The sequence below is a fragment of the Rhinatrema bivittatum genome, chromosome 3 (genome assembly GCF_901001135.1).
Source record: "Rhinatrema bivittatum chromosome 3, aRhiBiv1.1, whole genome shotgun sequence".
Lineage (NCBI taxonomy): Eukaryota > Metazoa > Chordata > Amphibia > Gymnophiona > Rhinatrematidae > Rhinatrema > Rhinatrema bivittatum.
In genome coordinates this window covers 530735546-530763034 of record NC_042617.1, presented here as the reverse complement: position 1 = coordinate 530763034, position 27489 = coordinate 530735546, and the positions used below count along the sequence as shown (strand labels likewise).

Below are 27489 nucleotides of genomic sequence, written 5' to 3'. Positions count from 1 at the left end.
TTTCTAACTTTTGGAGTCTCTGGCTTCACTTTATGGCTCTGCTGCTCTCTCTTTTTTTCCTCATTCTATGTTCTAGTTATGTCTAGTTTATTTGTCTCTTTTTTTGACTCTCTCTTTGTCCTCCATTTTCTTTCCTGTTTCATTTGTCTTTTACTTTTTTGTCTCTTCAGCACTATTTTTCATTCCTTTTTGTTGCTGTTTTCCACCAATTTCTATATAACCTTCCTCCTGTATCTTCTCCTCTTATATCCTCACCACTTCTTCATCTCCATTCTAAAGTCATTTTGGTTTTTCTCAGTTCTTTCCTTTCTTAGTAAGCATTCTCCTCCCTCATCAAATACATTTTTCCAATTTTCTACATTTACCCATTCACTACCCCATCCCCTCCACCTATGTTTATCCCTCTTTCTCTTATACTGTCTCTCTTCCCTCCTGGATCCTTCTAACTTCCTTTGATTTTGCTGTTTTCCCAGTCCTAAAACAGATAACATGAAATTAAGTGGTTGGCAGCAGGGTCATGTTCGCAAGGAGAAGATCTGTTATCAATCTCCTCATCCCACAGTACTGCTATAACCGTCTATAGCACCAGAGCCAAAAAGAGGTGTAGAACCCTGGCCTTCCAACTTTCTCCCTTTCCAATTCAGCTCCCTCTGATTTAAGCCTTCCATTTCTCACCTTTTTCTCAGTAAATGTTTAAGCTATTTTCTATTCATTACTCCATCTACCAATATCTAGTATTATTCCTTAAGCAAACAAGACTGCTGTTAAAGTTGTTCTGTCTGGCATTCCAAGTTGCTTTTCTTTCCTCCCAAAAATGTAAGAGAAAAATAAATCAAGAAAGATTATCCTGAGAACCTGCCATCAATGTGCTCAGACAGCCTCCTGCAAATCACAAAGATAATCCTTTCTTGATTTCTTTCTGATTTTAGATTGAAAGAGAGAAACCAGGAGTCCCTGCAGACAAACACACTCTTCTACTGTTGCACATATTATAAATGGAGCATCCTTATTATTCCCAACACAAAAAAGTTCAAAGTCAGACTGGGGATAGTTCGCTGCACTATAATAAATGCACTGATAATACATAATTGAAGCAGACTTCTGAAAAATCCCCTTCCCTCATTCCTTATTTTACTTAAGGTTTTTTGCCTTCCTGCCTGTCTCTAACTTTTTCTCTCTCTATCTAATCTCTCCCACCACAGACAGGTTCTCAGCCCATCAAGGACTGCTCCAAAAGTCAGGGAAACATCAGAGATCAGGCAAAGAAAGCATAGAAGGCTGAAAGACTCAAATAACATAAAAATGCCATTTCTGCTGTCTTTCATTCGAAACAAGAAATAATCCAATCTATGATACTGACTTGTAGAACAAACATCAGGCAATCGTCCTATTCCATTTCACAAATCTAAAATCCCTTGGATATAAAGAACTGAAGTTAAAAAAAAAAAAAGATACCTTCATTTCTAAATTGATATTCAATCTAAAACAAAAAGTTAAGCTTCTCTCAATTGCTCTTACCGATAATGCCCTCTCACTACCCCATCAGGGTTCAGAACGGGGATCAATTTAAAGACGAACATGCGCCTCAACATCTGTGCCCGTGGGTCATCAAGGCGCAAAATGAACTCCAGGAAGCCAGTGAAGACATAACTAGAGGGTGTCTCCCCAGGGTGGACACGGCTACTCAAGAAAAACACCTGTAAAAAGAAGAGTAAGGAGGTGATATTTCTTTGCAATCTAAATGAGGCACGTCATATCTCACATAGTAATGAGGAACCATCTTTAAGAGATGGCTGCAGGGATGCCTACTACACTAGTTTCAAAGTGTTACTCCCATTCCATACTCAAAGCAGCACTACTAGCTACATCTGGCAAAAAATCAAGTTGCCTGTTTCTTGTTTCATTTTTCAGTCTTATTCCTAGATCTCCATGCTTTTTTTCCAATTATATATTATTTTCTATACTTTTACATTTTTGAATTATTATTTCAGCAAATTTTATATATACACACACACATACACACACACACACAGCCCTAATTTAGGGGGTTTTATAACAAATTTATACAAGTATAATAAGTCCCCAACAGAGAGAGTTTATAATACATGTGGGTGCCTGAGGCAATGAAACAAAGTAACTTGCCCAAGGTCACAAAAAGTATCAGTGAGAAAAGCAGGATTCAAACCCAGGTATCCTGATCTCCAGTCCATTCTTCTAGCTACTAGGCAACTTGAGTCGGATTCCTGAGACTGGCCTCTGATCTTCAAGATAGCCAGATTGGGGATTTAATGGAGGCAGCAATTATACTCAGGGAAGAGTGGGGGCCGGAGGAAAGTAGGCAAGTTTCAACCATAGCGAAATAGCAACCCCTAGTGGCCATATGTGTACCCTGGAGGAGGATCATCACTATGGGGTACAAGGGGTGAGATAATTCATAAAATGGGGGGAAAAAACAGGAAGTTATGAATGAAGGCTCGTGCGGCAGTAGCCCAGCAGAAATCAGTTCCAGTTGAACTAGAAGCCCAAAGGAATCAAAGAAAATTATTAAGCCAAAATAATAAAATGTTAATAAACATAATATATCAAGTTTTGAACTCAACTATCCCCATTCTGTTTTGTCAATTATCACTCGCCTTCCCAAACAATACATCGCAAGGTTCATATTCAAAAGCATTTAGCTGGATAACTCAGAAGTTATGCAGCTAAATTATGATTTGGGCACTTATCCAGCTAAATTCTAGCTGGCTAACTTACAGGATATGCTAGGGGCATTCAGGAGGTTTTGAGTTAGCTGATTAAGTTAACTGATTAATTCTGATGTTCAGAATTTACCAGATAGCTTAACTGGCTAAGTCTGGTCAGTTCAAAGCAACGCCCTAAAGTTAGCTAGATGAAGGTAGCCGACTAACTTTGAGCTAGCCGGCTATATTCAATAGTGTGGTATTGAAAGTACCTCCAAAGTTAGCCAGATAAGTTTATCCGGCTAGCTTGCTATCCAGACAGTGACTGAATATGGACCTCCACATTTATATCTAACCATATAAATCTAATATACAGCATTTCCTTACATCAGCTTGTTTTTGTCAATTGAAAACAAAGAAATTCCATCATATGTATTAAACTTTGTAAACCGCTGTGATGGCTTGTCTAAACGACGGTATAGAAAACCTGACAAATACAAGTTCAAAAAATATCACAGTTTATCTTGATCAGCCCTATATCATCATTTAGTAAAGAAAAGTTCTGTAAACAAACATAATTATTTGAAGATATATTTGTTTTATTTATTAAAAATATAAACCACCTCCCCATTCTTGGAAAAGTGCCCAAAGTGGTGTACAAATCTATATAAAAATGTAGCAATGAAACCAATGATCTTCAGTTCACTGATATCACAAATGCAGTGTACATGGAACAAAGGAATTCCTTGAGTTTAAAGAAACATCTTAAGCTGCAAGAATGGACACTAAATAGGGACACAAACTGGGCAATCCTCCCTACAATGAAATGTTAGCTTCGCCATAGCACATGTATAGTGAACCAAGTCTCATGGAAAAACATCTTTTTAAAATATTTCATGTTCATTGTGGGAGGAAGGGAAGAAATGAGCTGAGTACAGCCAGACCCAGTCTTCCTCCCTTTGTACAGAACAGTGTGAAAGCAAAGAAACAACAGCTAGACAGCCTTACCCGCTTTCCTGCAAAGCGGTGGGGACGAGCAGTAGACTTGTCAGGAAAGAGTTTGTTCAGTTGTGGTTCTCGATCTTCTATCATTCCATGGCATGAGGTGATTGTGAGAAGATCAACCCGCAGACCATCCAATGACTGGCACAGCAACTCCCGATGGTAATACAGTGAATCAAGAGGACTGTGGAGGAAGGTAAAAAAACATAAGGTCATAGGACTGCAGGAAAGCAGTAGGAACCAAAACACTTGGAGCTCAGCAGTCATGTAGGGCTAATTTAAAACTGCATTTCAGTACAGGCGACAAATGAGAAATTACTACTTACCTGATAATTTCCTTTTCTTTAGGACAATCACATGAATTCAGCACAAGTGGGTTATGTACCTCTACCTGCAGATGGAGATGGAGCAAACTAAAGCCACAGGATATATATTCCCCTGCAGTGACATCAACCTGCCAGTATTTCATTCAAAAGTAACTGTGGACAGACTAGCAAAAATCTTGATTAAAAACAAATAACCATTTCAATACTCAGTCACCAGGCAACACTGAGTTCAGAGAAGAATGAAATAACACTAGTCTAAGCATTGGAGTAACACTAACCAGTAATCCCTGTAACACGTAGGCACACAGGAGGATCAATACACAATCATTCGGCAGCCAAGGGAGGGAAGCTGGATTCATATGACTGTACTAAAGAAAAGGAAATTATAGGGTAAGTAGTAATTTCTCATTTCTTAGCATTCAGTCAGATGAATCCAGAATAAGTAGGATGTACCCAAGACCCTCCCGAATACAGCAGGAGGCTGCCCGCGGTCCAGTCAAAACCACACACGCAAAAGCCACATCCTCTCGGGCCTGAACATCCAAATGATAATACCTGGAAAAAGTATGTAAGGAGAACCACGTCGCAGCTTGGCAAATGTCGACGGGAGACAAAATCTAACTTCTGCCCATGACACAGCCTGAGCCCTAGTGGAATGAGCCCTAACCTGACTAGATAATGGCTTCCCAGCATCCACATATGCAACCGAGACTACCTCCTTAATCCAGTGAGCTATTGTAGCCTATGAGGCTGGCTCTCCCTGTCTAGTACCGCCGTGAAGGACAAACAGGCAATCCGACTTCCACAAAGGTTCAGTATCCTCTAGATACCTGATAACATGTCTCTTGACAACCAAGGGTCGCAACAAACAATACTCCTCTACATCTCTCTCTCTGTCCAGTGATGGCAGGGACATGGACTGATTCAAGCGAAACTCAGTGACCACCTTCAGTAAAAAGGAAGGAACAGTATGCAACTGTACCGCCCATGGAGTCACCTGGAGAAATGGCTCCCAGTAAGACAAGGCCTGCAGTCTGGAAGCCCTATGCACAGAAAAAATTGCCACAAGAAAAAACATTTTTAAGATCAGCAACTGTAAGGACAGAGTTCGTAGCGATCTAAACGTAGGGCCCACCAAAAAATCCAAAACCAAATTAAAACTCCATAGGGGCACCGGAAACCACAAAGGAGGAAAAAGATGTTTAACTTCTTTCAGAAAATGGGCCACATCAGGATGAGCCAACAAGAATCGACCATTTACATGACCCCTGAAACAGGTGACAGCCGCTACTTGCACCTTTAAGGAATTAAGTAACAAGCCTTTATGCAAGCCATCCTGCAAAAATTCCAAAATGAATGGAATCTTGATCAAGGAAGGAAGAGTACCTTGATCCTCACATCAGGCCTCAAACACTATCCAAACTCGCACATAAGAACATAAGAAATTGCCATGCTGGGTCAGACCAAGGGTCCATCAAGCCCAGCATCCTGTTTCCAACAGAGGCCAAACCAGGCCACAAGAATGTGGAAATTACCCAAACACTAAGAAGATCCCATGCTACTGATGCAATTAATAGCAGTCACTATTCCCTAACTAAACTTGATTAACAGCCGTTAATGGACTTCTCCTCCACAAACTTATCCAAACCTTTTTTGAACCCAGCTACACTAACTGCACTAACCACATCCTCTGGCAACAAATTCCAGAGCTTTATTGTGTGTTGAGTGAAAAAGAATTTTCTCCGATTAGTCTTAAATGTGCTATTTGCTAACTTCATGGAATGCCCCCTAGTCCTTCTATTATTCGAAAGTGTAAATAACAGATTCACATCTACTCGTTCAAGACCTCTCATGATTTTAAAGACCTCTATCATATCCCCCCTCAGCCGTCTTTTCTCCAAGCTGAACAGCCCTAACCTCTTCAGCCTTTCCTCATAGGGGAGTTGTTCCATCCCCTTTATCATTTTGGTTGCCCTTCTCTGTACCTGCTCCATCCCAACTATATCTTTGTTGAGATGTGGCGACCAGAATTGTACACAGAATTCAAGGTGCGGTCTTACCATGGAGCGATATAGGGGCATTATGACATTTTCCGTTTTTTCCCTTCCTAATAATTTCTAACATTCTATTTGCTTTTTTGACTGCTGCAGCACACTGAGCCAACGATTTTAAAGTATTAACCACTATGATGCCTAGAACTTTTTCCTGGGTGGTAGCTCCTAATATGGAACCTAACATTGTGTAACTACAGCAAGGGTTATTTTTCCCTATTTGCAACACCTTGCACTTGTCCACATTAAATTTCATCTGCCATTTGGATGTCCAATCTTCCAGTCTTGCAAGGTCCTCCTGTAATGTATCACAATCTGCTTGTGATTTAACTAATCTGAATAATTTTGTATCATCTGCAAATTTGATAACCTCACTCGTCGTATTCCTTTCCAGATCATTTATATATATATATATATTGAAAAGCACCGGTTCAAGTACAGATCCCTGAGGCACTCCACTGTTTTCCCTTTTCCACTGAGAAAATTGACCATCTAATCCTACTCTCTGTTTCCTGTCTTTTAACCAGTTTGTAATCCATGAAATGACATCGCCTCCTATCCCATAACTTTTTAGTTTTCTTAGAAGCCTCTCATGAGGGACTTTGTCAAACGTCTTCTGAAAATCCAAATACACTACATCAACCGGTTCACCTTTATCCACTTGTTTATTAACCCCTTCAAAATGATGAAGCAGATTTGTTAGGCAAGACTTCTCTTGGATAAATCCATGTTGACTGTGTTCCATTAAACCATGTCTTTCTATATGCTCTACGATTTTGATCTGAGAATAGTTTCCACTATTTTTCCCGGCACTGAAGTCAGGCTCACTGGTCTATAGTTACCCGGATCGCCCCTGGAACCTTTTTTTAAATATTGGGGTTACATTGGTCACCCTCCAGTCTTCAGGTACAATGGATGATTTTAATGATAGGTTACAAATTTTAATTAATAGATCAGAAATTTCATTTTTGCGTTCCTTCAGTACCCTAGGATGCATACCATCCGATCCAGGTGATTTGCTACTCTTTAGATTGACAATCTGGCCTACTACATCTTCCAGGTTCACAGTGATTTCGTTCAGTTCGTCTGACTCATCACCCCTGAAAACCATCTCCGGCACTGGTATCTCCCCAACATCCTCATTAGTAATCATGGAAGAAAAGAATTCATTTAGTCTTTCTGCAATGGCCTTATCTTCCCTAAGAGCCCCTTTAACCCCTCGGTCATCTAATGGTCCAACCGACTTCCTCACAGGTTTCTTGCTTTGGATATATTTTAAAAAGTTTTTATTATGAGTTTTTGCCTCTATGGCCAACTTCATTTCAAATTCTCTTTTCGCCTGTCTTATCAATGTTTTACACGTAACTTGACAATGCTTATGTTTTATTCTATTTTCTTCAGATGGATCCTTCTTCCAATTTTTGAAGGATTTTTTTTGGCTAAAATAGCCTCTTTCACCTCATCTTTTAACCTTGATGGTAATCGTTTTGTCTTCCTGCCACCTTTCTTAATGTGTGGAGAATTTTCTAGCTCTTAGCAAGGTGGAAATCAGTGCCGCAGTGTATCCACGTTTCAGCAAGCGAGCCCTTTCAAGGGCCATACCTTAAGAAAAAATTGAATCGGATCTTTGTGAAGAACAGAACTCTGCTGCAACAGGTTCCTGTGCACTGGAAGTCGAAGATGCGAATCCACCAGAAGCCTTCGCAGATCTGCATACCACAGTCTATTGGGCAAATGTGGAGCAACCAAAACACCATCCCTCTGTGGCATTCGATCCTTCAAATCAATGTGCCCAACATGGGCCATGGAGGAAAGGCATACAGCAACTTATCTTCCAGCCACTCCTGCACTAGGGCATCAATCCCAATGACTTCAGATCTATTCTATTCTGCAGCTGAAGAATTACGGAACTTTTGCATTGCGAGAAGTCACCAACAAATCTAGGAACAGGAGACCCCAGCAATCCCGAATCAACTAAATTGCCTCTTATGACAAATCCCACTCTCCTGGGTCCAGATTCTCCCTGCTGAGAAAGTCTGCTCTTACGTTGTCTTTGCCTGCAATATGCGAGGCTGAGATCATCTGGAGATGCACTTCTGCCCATTCCATAAGTTGATCTATTTCCTGTGACACTTGCTAGCTCTTGGTATTTCCCTGCCAATTGATTTAAGCCACAGTCGTTGCATTGTCCAACAGTATTTGAACTGATTGACCCTGCAGCCTGTCGCCGAACTGTAAACATGCCAACTGGACCTCCCTGGCTTCCAGCCAATTAATGTTCCAGAAAGACTCTTCTGAACTCCAGCGCCCTTGCACTGTCAGCTCCTGACAGTGAACTCCCCAACCAAGGAAACTCGCATCTGTTGTCAGTATTAACCAGTCTAGTGTTGGGATAGAGAAACTCTCTCCCGTAGATGATCCGCCTGCAGCCACCACTGCAGCTGGGAGGAGACCTCCATCGGCAGGTGGAGCCAAATCAAAAGGTCCTGAGACTGAGGATTCCACCAAGACAGCAGGGAGCACTGAAGAGGATGAACATGCACCCTCACCCACGGTACCACTTCCAGAGTCGTGCCATTAAGCCAACTACCTGCAGGTAAGCCTATTCGGCTGGGTGGGGAGTGTTCAACAATAGACAGAGGTGAGCTAGTAACTTCTGAATTCGAGTTTCTGGTAGGAACACCTTGCCCTGCTTCGTGACAAACCGAACCCCCAGATATTCCAGCAACTGAGTAGGCTGAAGGCTGCTCTTGGCTAGGTTCACCACCCAACCGAGATCTCACAACAGGAAAACCACCTTGCGAGTCACCAGGCCGCTCTCTTCCAGTTACATGGCATGAATCAGCGAGTCATCCAACTGTACCAGGATTTCATCCTTTCTCAACTCTGCCACAACTACCACCATTACCTTGGAAAAGGTTCTGGGAGTGGTGGCCAGACCAAAGGGCAGTGCCCAAAACTGAACGTGCGTCCCAGAACTGCGAACCACAGGAAGCATTGATGTTCTAGTCAGATGGGAATGTGGAGACAGGCCTTGGACAGAGTCAAAGAGGTCAGTAATTCCCTCAATTGCACAGCCATTATCACTGAGCACAATGTTTCCATACAAAAATGCTTCATTTGCAGATGATTGTCTATGCCCTTGAGGTCCAGAATGGGACGAAAAGAGCTCTCCTTCTTTGAAATAAATGGAAATATTGCTCCGTATTATTAAAATGAAATAAATGGAATATTGCTCCGTATTTTCTTGAGACATGAGCACTGGGACCACAGCACTCAGACTGAGGAGCCTTGCCAATCTACCCACCACTGCCTTGTTCTTCTACAGGAAGACCCCATGAACACATCCTGAGGAACATTGCGAAACTCCATCATATATCCTTCTCGTATCATCTCCAGAACCCAGTGATCCAATGTGATTTTGATCCACCTCTGATAAAAAGAGAGAGAGGCATCCTTCTATCTCCTGTTCTCGAGGGTAGGTCGGCAAACCTTCACTGGGAGGCTGGGAAGGTTCCACTACCCGTGCCTGTGCCTCTTCTGGGTTGTCGGGGACAAAAGGTTAGAGACCTACCAAAGTCAAGCCTTCTGAAAGGTCACTCCTCTAATGGGACGAAAACACTTTGATCCTCTAGCACGACCTCTCATGTTAAAGGAGCACTGTGCCTGCTTCTTATCCTCTGGCAAATGAGGAACTGGAGATTCATCCCAGTTACTGGCCAGTTTCTCCAACTCGCTGCCAAACAAAAGCGAGCCATTAAAGAGCAATTTGTTGAGTTTAGCCTTGGAGGTCGCATCGGCCAACCAATTCCTCAACCATAACTGACACCTGGCCACCCTTCTGGCTGAAGTGCGGACAAAATCACAGCCAGCATCTGCCAAAAATGTAGCAGCTGGGTCCATAACTGCCCTGGAGTTTATCCCAAAGTCATCAATCTCCTGGGAAAGAAGCAAACAAGAGCGAGCTACCAAGGAATAACAAGAAGCAATACGCAAGATCATTGCCACTGCTTCAAATGCTTGCTTAAGGCTAGTCGCAATCTTTTTATCATGAGCATCTTTCAAGGCAACGCCTCCTTCCACAGGAATAGCGGTCCACTTGAAGACTGCACATACAAGTGCATCTACCTGTGGAAAACATAAGCACTCCCTTACCACTGGATCCAGAGGGTACAGACCTTCCAAAACCCGACCTACCAAAGGGTCGAGTCCTCTGAAAGGTGGCTCTTCTATAGGGTCTGGCACGTCCTCTCATGTTAAAAGAGCACTGCACCCTTTGAAATCAGCCTCTGAGGCGCCCCAGTAAAGATCAATCAATTCTTCAGTGCCGGGAAAAATAGTGGAAACTATTCTCAAGATCAAAATCGTAGAGCATATAGAAAGACATGATTTAATGGGACACAGTCAACATGGATTTACACAAGGGAAGTCTTGCCTAACAAATCTGCTTCATTTTTTTGAAGGGGTTAATAAACATGTGGATAAAGGTGAACCGGTAGATGTAGTGTATTTTGATTTTCAGAAGGCGTTTGACAAAGTCCCTCATGATAGGCTTCTACGAAAACTAAAAAGTCATGGGATAGGAGGTGATGTCCTTTCGTGGATTACAAACTGGTTAAAAGACAGGAAACAGAGAGTAGGATTAAATGGTCAATTTTCTCAGTGGAAAAGGGAAAACAGTGGACTGCCTCAGGGATCTGTACTTGGACCGGTGCTTTTCAATATATATATAAATAATCTGGAAAGGAATACGACGAGTGAGGTTATCAAATTTGCGGATGATACAAAATTATTCAAAGTAGTTAAATCACAAGCGGATTATGATACATTACAGGAGGACCTTGCAAAACTGGAAGATTGGGCATCCAAATGGCAGATGAAATTTAATGTGGACAAGTGCAAGGTGTTGCATATAGGGAAAAATAACCCTTGCTGTAGTTACACGATGTTAGGTTCCATATTAGGAGCTACCACCCAGGAAAAAGATCTAGGCATCATAGTGGATAATACTTTAAAATAGTCAGCTCAGTGTGTTGCAGCAGTCAAAAAAGCAAATAGAATGTTAGGAATTATTAGGAAGGGAATGGTTAATAGAACGGAAAATGTCATAATGCCTCTGTATCGCTCCATGGTGAGACCGCACCTTGAATAGTGTACAATTCTGGTCGCCGCATCTCAAAAAAGATATAGTTGCAATGGAGAAGGTACAGAGAAGGGCAACCAAAATGATAAAGGGGATGGAACAGCTCCCCTATGAGGAAAGGCTGAAGAGGTTAGGGCTGTTCAGCTTGGAGAAGAGAAGGTCCAGGCAAGGATCCTACTTGCGCCTGCTCTAGAAGTCTTTGACAGGGCTGAGGACTGTCCCTGAAGAAAGGATTGCAACCCCTGGAAAAATTCTACCCATGAAACATAAAAATATCCAGAGTAGGAGGTTCCTGAGGCGTACTCACTGAACTACCTTCCTCTGCTGAGGAACCAGTTAGGGGAGTTCCAAAATCAGGCTCCCCACCCGAGCCTTCTTTACCCAGACCACATCCAGTTGGGAAGAACCAGGCTTAGTGAAATCAGAGGAAGACAATTCTCCCTGAGCCTTCAAACAGCACTGGTACAAATTAGCAGGCACTTCTGGCTGAGACACTCGAATATGACAAGCAGTGCAAAGAGAGACACTTAGGTACAAGTGCCATTATGGCCAACAGAACGCTGAGTGGAGGCATATGTCTAGCTATTGGGTTTTTTTTATTATGTGCGCTCAACCTAGGTGCCCAAAAATTATGCGTCCAAAACTTAGATGCTTTCCTAGGCACCCAAAAAATAAGTGCACAAAAAACTTAAGTGCACAGTACTACTTGTGCACTGAGGTAAGCATGTGACCACTACAGCGTCGCTTAACTGGGTGCACAACCTAGACACGCACACCAGACTGACAATCCTGTAGAGGGCAGCCCCCGAAAGCACACAAAATGTCACTGTGACCTACCACACTGCGCACAGCAAAAAGCCTCAGAGCGGGGCCTAGCCTAATGAGGCTGCTCATCCCGCCAGGCTGCCCACGTCTGTCGACCTTCCACAGAGCGGGATGAATGTCAAACCAGCATGCTGAGCATGGAGACCAGGGGAGGAGGAAGCCCTGCACAACAAAAAACCACCTTCTAAGCCTCTGTATATATATATATTTTTTTTTTTAACTTACCGGAGCTCAGCCTTCCCTGAGTACAGAGACTGTCTCCAGCTGCAGGGAAAGAGAGCAGGTGCCGTCACTTCCGTGCTAGGCTTCCTGCACCCACTGTCTTTCACAGTCTTCTTTTCTTCGGGCCGATGCCGAGCGCACTAGCGTGGCCTCTTCTTGCCGCACAGGCACCCGATACGCTCCACTTCCTCTTCCGGGCCGCGGGGGGTCTGTGTGTGTGTGTGTGTGCGTGCGTGTGTGAGAGATTGCATGTATGTGAATGATTGAGAGCCTGTACATGTGAAAGAGAGTATGTCTGTGATTGAGAGCCTGCCTGTGAGAGAGAGAGCATGAATGTAAGTTTACCTTTGGGAACCTGTATGTGTAAGTTTGTGATTGAAAACCTGTTTGTGTGAAAGAGTATGTGTGTATGATTGAGATCCTTTGTGTGTGAGAGAAATCATGTGTATGTTTGATTAAGAGCCTGTGTGTATAAGTAAGAGAGAGAACATGTGTGTCTGTGTGTGATTGAGAGCTGATTTAGGTGAGGGAGCATGTGAGTATGTGATTGAGAGCCTGTGTGTAAATGAGAGAAAGAGAGGACATGTTTGTAAGCATGTGAATGAGAGTCTGTGTGTGAGAGAAAAAGACAGCATGTATGTGTGTGATTGAAAGCCTATGTGTGTGTGTAAGCGTGAAAAGATAGACAGCATGTGTGTAAATGTGTAATTAAGAGCCTATATAAGTGAGAGAGAAAAAACATGTGTATATGTGAGTGACTGAGAGCATGTGTGTATAGGTGTGTCATTGAGAGCCAGTGTGAGAGACAGCACTGGTATGTGACTGAGAGAGGAGAAAGTTCCAAGCAAACCACCCCTCCTCCTGCTAATTCAGAACAATCTCAGGACACCTGGATATCAAATGTTCCCAGGTATGCAGAGCAAAAAAAATTTTGTATCCTTATTATTTTTCATTACTGGGTCTTTGTGTCTGCTATTTTGAAATATTTTGTTGGTATCTGGAAATGTTTTATATGAGTTTTTAATTATTGGATATTCCACTCATCAGCTGTTTCGAAATATGTTCTTTTTGTTAGTACAGTTTTACTGCTGATGATTTTATATTTCTTGATTTGTTTTATAAGGATGGGTGATGTTTCTTTTTTCCTTTGTTACACTGCATACAGAGACTCTGGCTTGTTGCAGTTTCCAATTCAGTTTTTTCTGCATGCTTCTAGATATGCGTTTTGGTCTCTTTATTCTATGTTAGGTGAGGGCCAGCACGTGATTCAGGTGAGGTTTTCTGCTGGTGTGTAGTTTCTGTGTAGGACTCTATAGCAGCCTGACTTGGTCCGTTTTCCTAATAGGAGATGTATTGGTGTCTTAAGGCCTGGTGTAATATTTTCAGAGACTTATTGTACTTTAAAAGTGTGATCTTACATAAAATGCACACATTTACTTGTATTTAGTTTTAAACATATTGTATGGCTCTCATGGAATTACATTTTAAAATATGTGGCGTTTATGGCTCTCTCAGCCAAAAAGGTTCCTGACCCCTGGTATAGAGCATCTATACAGTATCCTGGGTGCGCGGGCCTAACGCTTCACGGCCACGCTGGTATCTGTCATTTCAAATGTCATTTCAAATGACATTTGAAATGACAGGTACCAGGAAGTGGACAGTTCTCCGATGCTCAGCAAACTTTCCCCCAGCCCCCGCTCACCTGCCCTGGCCGCGTCCGGTCTCCGGTGCAGCCCCAGTCTTGTCCCCTCCTCCCGAAGCAAAAAAAAAAAAAACCGAAAAAGTAGCAAGAGAGCGAGGGGAGAGACGGGCAATCCTAGGCTCGGGCCTGCTAGTCCCTTCTCCTCTCCTCCCGAAGCAGGGCGCGAAAAGCAGCCTTGCTCCAGGAGGGGGGGGGGGGCAGTTTAAAGCGACGAAGCGACTTACTTTTGCAGGCCCCCTCCCCTCCAGACATCGGCGACGACCGCGGCTCCAGCCTCCAGCTGTCAGACAGACGCATCGCACGTGGGAAAGCGGCCCCTATGCGTGCAATTGGCTGCTCAAGACGTGACGTCACATGCTGTGACGCCAAACGTCGTGACGTCACGTCTTGAGCAGCCAATTGCACGCATAGGGGCCGCTTTCCCACGTGCGATGCGTCTGTCTGACAGCTGGAGGCTGGAGGCAGGAGCCGCGGTCGTCGCCGATGTCCGGAGGGGGGGGCTGCAAAAGTAAGTCGCTTCGTCGCTTTAAACTGCCCCCCCCCCCCTCCTCCTGGAGCAAGGCTGCTTTTCGCGCCCTGCTTCGGGAGGAGAGGAGAAGGGACTAGCAGGCCGGAACCTAGGATTGCCCGGTCGTCGTCGCTGATGTCCGGAGGAGGGGGCTGCAAAAGTAAGTCGCTTCGTCGCTTTAAACTGCCCCCCCCTCCTCCCGGAGCAATGCTGCTTTTTGCGCCCTGCTTCGAGAGCAGAGAACAAGGGACTGGCAGGCCCAAGCGTAGGATTGCCCGTCTCTCCCCTCGTTCTCTTGCTACTTTTTTTTCGGGTTTTTTTTTTTTTTTTTTTGCTTCGGGAGGAGGGGACAGGACTGGGGCTGCACCGGAGACCGGACGCGGCCAGGGAAGGTGAGCGGGGGCTGGGGGAAAGTTTGCTACCCTTACCCCTGCCTCTAACGCTGGGGTAAGGGTAGGCGGTAAGTTAGCAGGGTAAACGTGCGGCAAAACGGCAGGGTAAAAAAGTGATGGTCGGGGCGCGCGTTACTGTATGGGAGGGATTAGCTAATTCGCTCGTTTACATTTAATATACATGCCGCGTGCGGAAGGGGTTACCCGGGGATTTTAAGAGGCGGTAGGGATGAGTTAAAGGGGATAGTATATCGCGGGAAGGGCTAATGCGGCCGGAAAGTGAGTAGAAGGCGAGTTAGGAGCAGGGTAACCGCGGTTGCACTTTACTGTATCGATCTGTATGCTGCTTATCTACGTGAAAAAGACATGTTTCTTACCTAAAAGGGCAGGATCATATTTTAGTTAAATATGAAATTTGCACCATTGTCAGATTGTATTTATTTATTTATATTCTGCTTTTCGGGCACTTCAAAGCAGATTACATTCACTCTTCTGTTAAAGATATGGTGGTGCTCAACAGATGGTGGTGGAGAATAAATACAGCCCTTTTGTAACAACCAGAAGTTTGGGAAGAACTGAGGTAGACGTGGCAAATGGAGGAGTAGCCTAAAGGTTAGAACAGTGAGCTAAAAACTAGGGTTCAGGGGGGCGCTGTTCCGCTTGCCACGAGGATGGACGTGTAGTCCTGGGCTCTCCCTCCCAGATCGGAGAATTTTTTGCAAAATAAACCTGCACAGCGGCGAAAATCGGGGGACTTTTAGCTGGCAAGTGTCTGTCTGCCCCAGGATGACTGCGAAACGCAAACCTGCGGACCTAAAGCAGTTTTCTTTCTCTAAGCTGCCCGCGGAGTTTGCTGACGGCCATGATGCTGGGCCTGATCAGGCAGGGCTGGAAAGCACCGAGGTAAATTTTGGCGCTGCCGGTAGCACTGCGGAACGCGCGGAAATTGAGCCCCCTGCGCTTATCCCCCAGCTTCGTGATGAAATCCGGGGCTGGTTTGTTGAATTTCGTGCCGACTTGAAGACACACAAAACAGAATTATTAGCCTCCATCTCTGAGATACGGGAGGACTTTGCAGCTCTTGGGCGGCGGGTTGATGAGGTGGATCTGAGGACTGAGGCTCATGCTGAGGCCATACGTGCGCTCCAACAAAAACGGGACCACACTGATACCACACTTTCCGCGATGGAAGATAAGCTTGAAGATTTAGAAAACCGCACCAGGAGGTGTAATATTCGCATCCGCGGAGTGCCGGAGGCACCGCCCTATATTAATGTCTTTGAGGTGGCAGTGCGGATTTGCCAATTTTTTCTATCTGGTGGCGTTCCCCCCGAAGGAAACTCAGATGCTGGTAATGTGGAAATTAAGCTAGAAAGAGCCCATAGAGCTCTGGGCTCCAGATCTGAGGCTCAATCTAGAGACATAGTGCTTTGTTTCCATAGTTTCCTACAGAAGTCCGCTGTCATGGATGCTGCTAGGAAGCAAAACGTGTGGATGTGGGAGGGTCACTCCATTTCAATATTCCAGGATTTGGCCTCCTCCACGCTCCGGAAAAGGTTCGAGCTGCGGGATGTGACTGCATTCCTTCGTAAGGAAAACATTAGATACCGGTGGACCTTTCCTTTTGGATTACAATTTACTGCAAACGGTGCTACTCTCCGTGTCAAGACACAAAGTGAAGCGGTGGCTGCGCTAGAAAAGGCGGGCTTCCATCATAATATTGTACCTGCGCGACCACCCCCGAAGTCGCAACGCCTGGTGGACACTCCCCGATGGAGCAGAGTGGGCAAGGGGGGCAGGCGTTTAAGGAGGCATTCTGAGGATTCCCAGAAGACTCTTTCCGATCAGGGTTGAATGCTTTTTGAACTTCTTGATTTTTCTGAGATCTGGGGGATCTATGTGCTAGTGCTGTCTACCAAACACACTTTTTTCTACTTCAACCACCTGTGGAGATTTGGTAGTCATGACATTTTATGTGCTTTTGAGTGTTTTTGAATGGTTGCAGGTTTATATTATCTTTTTCCACTATGTATGTCGCTCTGATCTGGGGGGAGGCACTGTCGGCTGTTGGTTCTCGTTGGCATGGGGCTTCCCCCACACATGGTGAGGCCCATCCTGTTTGATGGCTGGATGGGGGGAGGGGGAAGGGGGGTGGGGGAGTGGGCGGGAGGGAGATTTTTCCACGTTTGGGGTGTTTATTTCTTCTAGTATCTCAGGTTCCACTTTCTTTTTCCAGGGAATTGTGGGATGTTATGCCCAGTGCTTCTTTATTAATTAGGAAAATGGCCAGTATATTACGTATGATTTCTATTAATGTCAAGGGTCTCAATCATCCGCAGAAACGGTCACTGCTGGAGCGGGAGTTATTGGCTAGTGGGGCCTCTCTTGGGTTTCTTCAAGAAACTCATCTCCGTAAACGCTACGAGCGCCTCATTGCTTACAGGCAGTTTCCCCACAAATTCCTGGCAGCAAGCACTAAGGAATCCCGGTATGCTGGGGTGGGAATACTTTTGGCTAAAGATTTTGCTCATGACGTTCTGGCATTCGTGGCAGATCCTCAGGGGAGGTACGTGCTCCTTAAACTGCGAGTGGGTGGAGAGGTGTGGACGCTTTTATCTATATATGCCCCGAACACAGGACAAGGCCCCTTTTTTAAGGCTCTAGATGCTTTGCTGTTACAACACGCAGCTGGCTTACTTGTCATTGGGGGGGACTTTAATATTACTATCAATCCCTCGTTGGATAATTCTGCCCAGCTGTCTTCTGCATCCAGGACTGCGCGAGCTTCCCTACAGTCCCTGCTTGATAAGTGGGACCTTCATGACGTCTGGCGAAAGAGATTCCCCACTTCTCATTCATACTCCTACTATTCTCAGGTTCACAACTCCTATTCCCGGATTGATTTTTTTCTGGTAGATGCTCATGTGTTGACTAGAGTGACTGACGCTGGGATAGATCCGATCACTTGGACGGACCACGCGCCAATCATGCTAGCTCTTAGTGCGCCCTCTCCTTCTCAGGGGAAGAGTTTTTGGAGACTGAATGAGTCGTTATTGAAAGATAAGGGGTTCTTGTCTAAATTAGCTAAGGCCAGGGTGGAATTGAGTGCTCTGGATGCTGATGCTATAGCATTAGCTATGGAAATTACCAAACAACAGTTTTTCGAAGAGGGTGATAAGGCGGGACGACTATTGGCTCGTCGCCTCAAGAAAACACTGGCCCAAAATCATATCACTCAGATTCGCAGTGCGGATGGGGATATCTGTACGACCTCAGATGCAATACGTCAGTGTTTTGCGGAGTTTTACTCCGCTTTGTACGGGGTGGACCACACCATTCGGGAAGGTGACATTGAGGCTTATTTAGCGCAAGTTGAATTGCCTACTCTGACGCCCGAGCAACAGACTCGGCTCGATGCTCCCATAACGGCCGGGGAGGTCCACCACGCTATTAAATTGCTGAAGGCTGGGAAGGCTCCGGGCCTTGATGGTCTCACCGGGGTCTACTACAAACAGCTCGAATCCACCCTAGTCGGGCCCTTGACAGATATGTTCAACTCCCTGCGTGGTCCGATAGGTTTGGCGTGCCATGCTAATGTTGCAGGCATTACTGTTTTAGCTAAGCCGGGGAGGGACCCTGAACTGTGTGGTTCTTATCGCCCCATTTCTTTGATAAACCTTGACCTCAAACTGCTGGCGCGCATTTTAGCAGAACGACTTAAGACTGTTTTGCCAGGCTTGATTCATAACGATCAAGTCGGATTTGTCCCTGCCCGGAACGCTAGTGATAATATTCGGAAGGTGATTGATATTGTCGATTGGGTACAGAGCAAACAGATTCCAGCGGTATTATTGGCTATTGATGCAGAAAAGGCCTTTGACCTTGTTCACTGGTCTTTTCTCTTCCATGTTATGCAAAAATTGGGTTTTGGCCCCTATTTCCAACACTGGGTACGTGCTCTTTATGATAAACCTCGGGCACGGGTGAAGGTGAATGGCGGATACAGTTCTTGCTTTGATATTCAGCGGGGTACGAGGCAGGGTTGTCCCCTCTCACCTATGTTATTTGCTCTTTTCCTGGAGCCTCTGACTACTAAGGTGCGTCATTCGTCTGCAATCTCTGGGGTGCAACTAGAAGGTATACACTGTAAAATGTCCTTATTTGCTGACGATGTCCTTTTCACCTTGACCAATCCTTATGCTTCTTTACTAGCGGTTGTGGAGGAGTTGGAGGCTTTTCAAAAAGTGGCTGGCTTTCGGGTCAATCATGATAAATCTGAGCTGCTTAACCTTACCCTGTCCGCACAGGACGTGGCACGCATATCTGGGTCCTTCCCTTTCCGCTGGGCAAAACAATGCATAAAGTATTTGGGAGTTCAGATCGGGGCTAGGCTGTCAGAACTCTTTACTTACAATTATATTCCGTTATGGAAGAAAATTGACTGGGATCTCCACAACTGGGGGAGGGAGTTCTTTTCATGGATGGGTCGCATAGCGATTTTGAAAATGAATGTCCTCCCACGTTTATTGTATTTGTTTTCCACTTTGCCCATTCTAGTTCCCAAAGCTATACTTAAAGTCTGGCAAAAGAAGTTCTTTGACTACATTTGGAAAAGGAGGCCCCCTAGGGTTTCGAGGGCCGTCTTGTATCATCGTCGTCAACATGGGGGTAGAGGGGTTCCTAATATTCTGTGGTACCATGGTGCAGCCCAACTGAAGGCGGTTGTTGCCACATATTCCACTCAAGATATGAAGCAATGGGTGTGTTTAGAAAATGCAATGCTTGGGGAGATGCCCATACAAGCTCTATTTTGGCAGCCTAAATCTACGTGGAGACCTATTGCTTTTATGCCCACTGCTTTACAATCTACACTTACTAATTGGTTTCAATGGAAAGGTACTCTGGTGGGCCCATACCCCTACCATCAATCCTCTTTTCTTTTTCATAACACTGGTTTCCCAGCAGGGTACAATTCCAGACTCTTTTCCATCTGGGTCTCCAAAGGCTTATTTACTGTTTGTCATTTTTGGAAAGAAGGTTCTTTAATGTCCATAAGGGATCTCCAGGGTCGACTGGGTGGAGGTCTACAGGACTTTCTAGGGCTGGCACAGATACGGCATTTCCTGTATGGGCTGTCCTCTTCCCAGGCGATACGCCCTACTATTTCTTTATTTGAAACATATTGTATGCATTCGGACAAGCTGACAGGAGCTATATCCAAATTATACTCTTTACTGAGTGCACCGGCCCCGTATACTTTCTCTCATTTGCGGGCCTAGGTTGCTGATCTAGGGGAGATTACTGAGGATGACTGGGATATTGTTTTTCACCAAACTGCTAAAAGTTCTGTCTCCTCAGCAATTCAGGAACATTGTTATAAGCTGTTGTATCGGTGGCATCTGACCCCAGTGCGATTGCATGCTATGTATCCCCGTATTTCAGATAAGTGCTGGAGGGGGTGTGGGCAGGCGGGCACGTTCTTGCATATCTGGTGGACGTGTCCTCTTGCGCAGCCTTTCTGGAGTGCTTTGCAAACCTGGCTTTCTGATATTACTGGTATAACAATTAAATTACACCCTGCTCAGGTATTGCTTCTTATTCCCAATGAGGCCTTATCTAAACCTATGCAATCTTTTGCATCCCAAGTCTACATTGCTGCCCGTAGTGAAATTGCTAAAGCGTGGAAACTACCTTGTCTTCCGTCTCTAGCTTCTGTGATTCATAGATTGCATTCGTGCTACAGGATGGCCTATCTCACCGCTTTACGTCATGATCGTATGCCTGCTCATAGTCGTACCTGGGAACCTTTTATCAAATGGCTAAATACTAATGACCACGCCGGTCCTCCTTGAGGCATTGTGACATTTTTGGGGTATGGTGCTGGGCCTGCTTAGAATATGCATGGTCCTTTATTGGGTTTCTGGGGAGTTTTGTACCCTTGGCATGGCTCTTTGCTATATCTTTGCTATATCTTTGCTGTATATTTTATGAAGTCATATTTGTATTAGTATTGTACCTTCTCTCACATTCCATCATGTTGGGGTTTCTTTGTTCCTGAGATGTTGATACTATTGTATTCTGTACAGCGGGAGTGGAATTTGGGGGGTTATATAGTTTAAAATGTTTATTGACTGCCTGGTTATGCTCATACTGTATTGCTCTCATTTGCTGTCAATAAAACTTTACATTTAAAAAAAAAAAAACTAGGGTTCAAGTCCTGCTGCCACTCCTTGTGACTTTGGGCAAATCACTTCACCTCCCTTTGCCTCAGGTACCAACAGGGAGGATAACTTTCATACAAATGCGCATAGTAGTATATGGGCATGTAAATAGCCACGAGCGGATTTACACAAGTATATGTGCGTTTTATAAAATACCCATATCTCTACCTCATAACATATGCGTATATGTAGGCATATGTGCAAATACATGCAATGTATTTAATGCACGTACTTTTCCTACCTATTTTTAAAATATATATGCATATATTTTACATGTGAAAGTACAATACGACTTACTTGTATAAGTCCCGATTTACACGTGTTATATCAGTCACTTTTAAAATATGTGCACGTAAATGAAATTAACCAGTTTATCAATTACTCCACCAGTTTGCCCAATCCTTCTTCAGTATGAACTCCCCCCCCCCCCCGTTCCCTCAGACCTTCCACCCAGTTAGCACTACACAATAAAAACATTTAATATCAATCAGATAATTAGCAGATGTAAAAATATGCAAGTAAGTTGGCAAATGTACATGTCTTTTAAAATAGCAACTTATGCATGTGTTGGCCCTACCCCAGAATGCCCTTAGACTGTGTTCAGGATCTGATGCTAGGAGTTAGCAATCTGTTCTTTTCTGTTATTTTTATAGGAGAGTAGTGGGTGGATCCTTGGGCCAGTGGCAGATGACTATGCCCCCGGGGGAAGATCCCGAGAGGGACCACCAGTCAGGCTCAAAGGTAGAAGACAAACACACACTAGTTCTTTTATTTAGACAGTATACTGAACCACCAGAGATGGCAGTAGTGAGCTGGTAAGCCCGGCTGGGCTGTAGTCCCTCAGATACTGGAACAGCGATCCCTGGAGGCTGAGCTGAAGAGAGACTGAGAAATAGTGAGTAGGTAGGGTATGCAGATGGTAACACTCACACAACGTCCCAATGAAGCCCAGGAGCTGGAAAGTATAGGCCTTCGAGGAGCGAGTACCTGGTTCCAGTGAAAGCTCAGAGAGAAAGATGGTAACTCACTGATGTAGCTGATATAGCTGGTAGTGATGACTTCCAGGCAGAAGAGTATAGATGCAAGTCTGGGATCAGGGCCCTCGAGGAGCGAGTACTGGTTCCAGACTATCGCCTGAAAAAACAAAGAGAGAGCAAGGCCCCCGAGGAGTGGGTACCTCTGGTAAGTCCGAGGAGGCAGAGTAGCTTAGACAGACAAGAGAATCCGTTGTCAATCCGTGTCCTTGCTAACTCGATGTGTTAGGAAATTCCGAGACCTTAAATATCCGTCGCGGGTGACATCATCTTCGGGGGGATGCCCCCAAGGTTCGCGCCAATGCCAGTACTTCAATCGAGGCCGCACCGCCCGCGCACCCCTAGGCCTCCAGGAAACATGGCAGTTGCAGCGTCGAGCCGGTCCAGGAACGCCTGAGGACAAGTGGCAGGAGAACGCCGTGGCAGCCAATCTTCCCACGGACAGAGAGGGAGGCGCCAGAGAGGTAAGGAGGGCGGAGAGAGGGCTTCGGGCACCGACAGACACAACAGACTGCCCCTTTATTACATGTGAATATGTGCACACGAAAGTGAAAATACATGTGAATTTTTAACTTTTATAAAATATGAAATACATAAGAAGAGGCTTATGCATGTATATGCTAATTTTTATATTTGTAACATTTTGAAAATTCATCCCTTAAGTTGTAAGCCTTCTGGGAACAGGAACATACCTACAGTACCTGAATGTAATCTATTCTGAAATGTCTGAAAGGCGAAATACAATTAAATACATAAATAAATTGTTCCTTGTGGTGAATATTGATAGCATTCCTTTGGACTCCTTTGGAAGAAAAGCAAAACTGTCATGTGAGGGAAAATAATAGAGATATTGATAAGATATAAGAAATAATAATATATTACAACTGGATAAGTTATACAAGGAATTTAAGAAGTTACACAGGATAATCAAAAAGTAATGGGAGAGCAAAACGTTTATCTAATGTCAGTAGAAATAAGAAGATAGGAGATATTATAGAAGAAGAAAAATTTTGAGCTGGTATTCAGTACCATTTGTCTGACTAAGTTCAAACTTAACTGGACAAATGGTGGGATATGAAAATCCCCAGTGGCTGACCACACCCAAGTTATCCTAAGTACATAAGAACATAAGAAATTGCCATGCTGAGTCAGACCATGGGTCCATCAAGCCCAGCATCCTGTTTCCAACTGAGGCCAAACCAGGCCACAAGAACCTGGCAATTACCCAAACACCAAGAAGATCCCATGCTACTGATGCAACTAATAGCAGTGGCTATTCCCTAACCAAACTTGATTAATAGCAGTTAATGGACTTCTCATCCAAGAACTTATCCAAATCTTTTTTTAACCCAGCTACACTAACTGCACTAACCACATCCTCTGGCAACAAATTCCTGAGCTTTATTGGGCGTTGAGTGAAAAAGAATTTTCTCCGATTAGTCTTAAATGTGCTACTTGCTAACTTCATGGAGTGCCCCCTAGTCCTTCTATTATTCGAAAATATAAATAACCGATTCACATCTACTCGTTCAAGACCTCTCATGATCTTAACGACCTCTATCATATTCCCCCAGTTAGCTGGATAAAATTTAGCCAGATAATTTGGAAACGTTCCCGAAGCTTTTCTGGGCAGAGTAAGTTTAGCCAGATAAGTTATCCAGCTGGCTTCACTATTGAGAGTTAGCTTGATAACTTATCTGGTCATACCATAGAACAGTCTTAAAGTTAGCCAGATAAGCTTATCCGGCTCACTTGAAGATAGCTGAGTATATTCAGCAGTGCAGTCATGCCATTAAATATCTTTCCTAAGTTACTGGATAAATTTATACAGATAACTTTGCCAGCTAGCTGAATATAGACCCCTTAATATGTACTTTTTCTCACTAAAAGATTATTTTGCGCATTCATTTTTTATTAGAAAAATATTACAATACCAATTGTGGCCCAAACAAAGAGCTTAGGAGTTATTTTAGACAGGAATTTCCATATGCAACAGTAGGTTAAAACCGTCAATAAGGCTGGATATTATACATTTCATTTACTTTGCCCACTAAAGGCACTACTGGATTACAATGAATTTTGTTCTGTTGTATAGGGCATGATTATACTCAGCACTGATTACTGCAACTCACTGAATCTTGATTTGCCAGCTACCGCCCTTCAGGCCCCACAACTCCTGCATAGTACTGAGATGCTATTGGTCTCAGTGGCCAATTTGGGGTTACATTACTCCTAGGGGAATTCTGCTCACAAAATTTAAAATTCTGCACACAAAAATTAAAAATTCTGAAAAATACTGCATACTTTATACTGGTCAAAATAACACAATATATAATGCAGAAAAAAATGTATTATTTAAAGATGCAAAGTTTAAAATATTTTGAGCAGAATTTCCCTAGAAGAACATTGTAAGAGTGTCCCTTCCACCCTTTCTCCCTACTCACTTGGCCAGTCTCCTTTCACTTTGCCCTTTCAGGCCGCAAATCCTCCACCCTCCACTATCTCTCCCTTCCCTCTTGTTATGGTTTTGAAGTGTTGGAGTGGATTCTTGGGTACTGCGGCGATGGCCACTCCCACGGGGAGGAGCCCCGAGAGGAACTGCAGTACTAGGCTAGACTCTATACACGCAGACACAGAGGATTTGTATTTATTATACAGCTTTGAGATACAGGCCAGGGGGTAGCAGTAGTGAGGTAATCTCTCCTAAGTACTCCCTATCTCCTCTGAAGCGCCCTTGCCTCTCTCCACTCTTCTCTTTACCTCCCCCCACAGGATCCCTTATGCCTGCGTAGCTTTCCCTTGCCCTTATGTGTCTTTTCTCCCCTTTCGTGTTCCCTGGAACCCATATCATTTTAATCTTTTAGGTATTCAGATTACCATTTCCGGCTGTCTACCTTATCTCAATGCATCTGTTTAATAACGCTGTTTCATAATGTCCATGACTCCCTGTACCATGTATTATAGTCTCTTGTACATTGTTTTTGCTATTTTTTAGCATGATACCCTGCATTATAACTCCTCACTTTAATATATAGTTATCTTGTAGCTGTTTTTGATACTCCTTTATATAGTCCCTGTTATTTATACATACTTATCCCCTGTATCTATGTTTCATTTTATGCTATTGTTCTATGTAAGGGCCACGCCCAACAGTTCTTAGCTGTATGTAAACCGATATGATGTGCAAACGGCTATCGGTATAGAAGAAACTCCAAATAAATAAATAAATAATCCAGTAGAGGCAGTCCAGGGGTCCTCAGCAGAGGAGACCAGTCCCACACTTGAATAGATGGTAGGCAGTGCAAGGTAGTAGAGGAAGTCCCAGATGCAGACTCCCAGTGCTGAGCTGTAGCTGAGACAGACTGACAAGGTTAGATTACTCACTGAAGTAGATAGCTATATGATCCTGGCAGGCAGCAGTAGTTGAATTGCAGGCACCAAGGCAGGGAGAGCAGGCCCTCGAGGAGCGAGTACCCAGTATCCCAGATAGGCACCTGAAAGAAAGCATAAGGGCCCCCGAGGAGCGGGTACCCAGGTTAGAGATGAAAGACCCCGAAGGGCAGAGAGAGCTTCCAGCGGCAGCAAGGAAGCAGTAGAGCAGCTTAGACCGGAGGCGTACCAATCCATTCACGATCCTTGCTAACTCAGTTTGTTAGCAAACGAAGGGCAGGCTAATAACCCGGATGGCATGACGTCACTCGGAGGGGACGCCCCCGAGGCTCCCGCCATGACGTGGATAAAGACGTGGGTGGTGTGCGCACGCGCACCCTAGGAGGCCCTCAGGAGAAACATGGCGAACACCCTCGCCGTTGCCATTCCGGGGATGCCGGAGAGAGCGTCATGAAGACACGGCAGCAGCCATCTTCCCAAGGCTTGAGGAGAGAAAAGGAAGAAAGGTGAGGCACAGAGGTCAAAGCCGTCTGAGACCGACGGACGCAACAGTACCCCCTTCAAAGGGCCCCCTCCAGACCCCCTACCTGGTCTTGGGTTTTGAGGATGCGATCAATGAAACTGACGAAGCATCTCTTTATCCATGATATTAGCCAAAGGTTCCCAAGAGTTTTCTTCTGGTCCGAATCCCTCCCATGACAGGAGGTATTCCCATACTCTGCCTCTCTTTCTTACATCAAGGATGGCATCAACCTTGTACTCGATGTCTTCTTCTGCATCAACAGGAGTAGGTTCAGGTGTCTTGGTGGAAAACTCACTAAGAACAAGCGGTTTCAACAGCGCAACATGGAATGCATTATGAATCTTCATAGCTGGAGGAAGTTTCAGACTATAGGTGAGTAAGCCCAATCGTTGGAGAATAGAAAAGGGTCCGACAAAGCATGGAGCAAATCGAGCAGATGGAAGTTTGAGTCTCAGATGTTTGGTAGACAGCCAGACTTTGGAATTCAGGAGCCTTGCTATGGTGAGCGTCATAGCCTTTCTTAGCTCTTTGTCCTGCTTTTTGGAGCATCTTAAATAAAATAAATAAATAAATAAATAAATCTCTTTAGTCTTTCTCCAGAGCTGCTGTATATCTTTGGCAGTAGACTGAGCTGCCAGGGACGACACAGAAAGTGGAAGTGGTAAAGATTGTAAATGTTGTTGTCCGTAGACCACTTCAAAAGGTGTAGATCCAGTAGATGATGCTGGATGCGAATTGATGGCGAATTCAGCCCAGGGCAACAGATCAGCCCAGTCATTCTGTCGTGAACCGACATAGGTGCGGAGGAACTGTTTGAGAGTTCTATTCATTCTCTCAGTTTGGCCATTCGACTGAGGATGGTATGCAGAGGTGAAGTCAAGTGTGATGTCGAATTTCTTACACAAAGCTTTCCAGAACTTTGCTGTAAATTGAGATCCTCTGTCAGAAACAATGTGTTTTGGCATGCCGTGTAGGCGAAAGATGTGACTGATGAATAGTTTAGCAAGTTCCATGGCTGAAGGCAAGCCAGGGAGAGCCACGAAGTGAGCCATCTTCGAAAATCGATCTACTGTAACCCAGATGGTATTGTTACCTCTAGAAAGTGGTACGTCTACCACAAAATCTGTAGCAATGTGGGTCCAGGGCTCATCCGGTGCTGGCAAGGGTTGAAGCAGGCCCCAAGGATGTCCAGGCGGAGGTTTCTGACTGACACAATTAGAACAGGAGGCTACATAAGCTAGAGTGTCTTCCTTCATGGTGGGTCACCAATAGTACTTTTGTAGCTTGGCCAGTGTTCGCCGTTGACCAGGATGTCCCGCCAGTTTTGAATCATGAGCCCATCTTAGTTTCTTCCTTAAGTTGTGGGGTACAATGGTTTGCCCAGGGATACCGGATGTGTAGCTGAAAAGACCACTTGCTTCGGGTCAATAATATGCTGAGGTTCATCAGGAACGTCCTCCGAGAGGAAG

General features: G+C 44.5%; 1 protein-coding gene across 4 annotated transcripts in view; it reads right to left on the bottom strand.

Moving 5' to 3' along the window:
• AGBL5 (ATP/GTP binding protein like 5) overlaps positions 1-27489 on the bottom strand; it is a 740606-nt gene that overhangs the window by 588110 nt on the left and 125007 nt on the right. For all 4 annotated transcript variants that reach the window (XM_029596295.1, XM_029596297.1, XM_029596296.1 and 1 more), the window contains exons 6-7: positions 3690-3867; positions 1519-1697 (exon numbers count right to left, since the gene is read on the bottom strand). In XM_029596295.1, coding sequence (XP_029452155.1) covers positions 1519-1697; positions 3690-3867 — 357 coding nt within the window. The remainder of the gene's footprint in view (positions 1-1518; positions 1698-3689; positions 3868-27489) is intronic.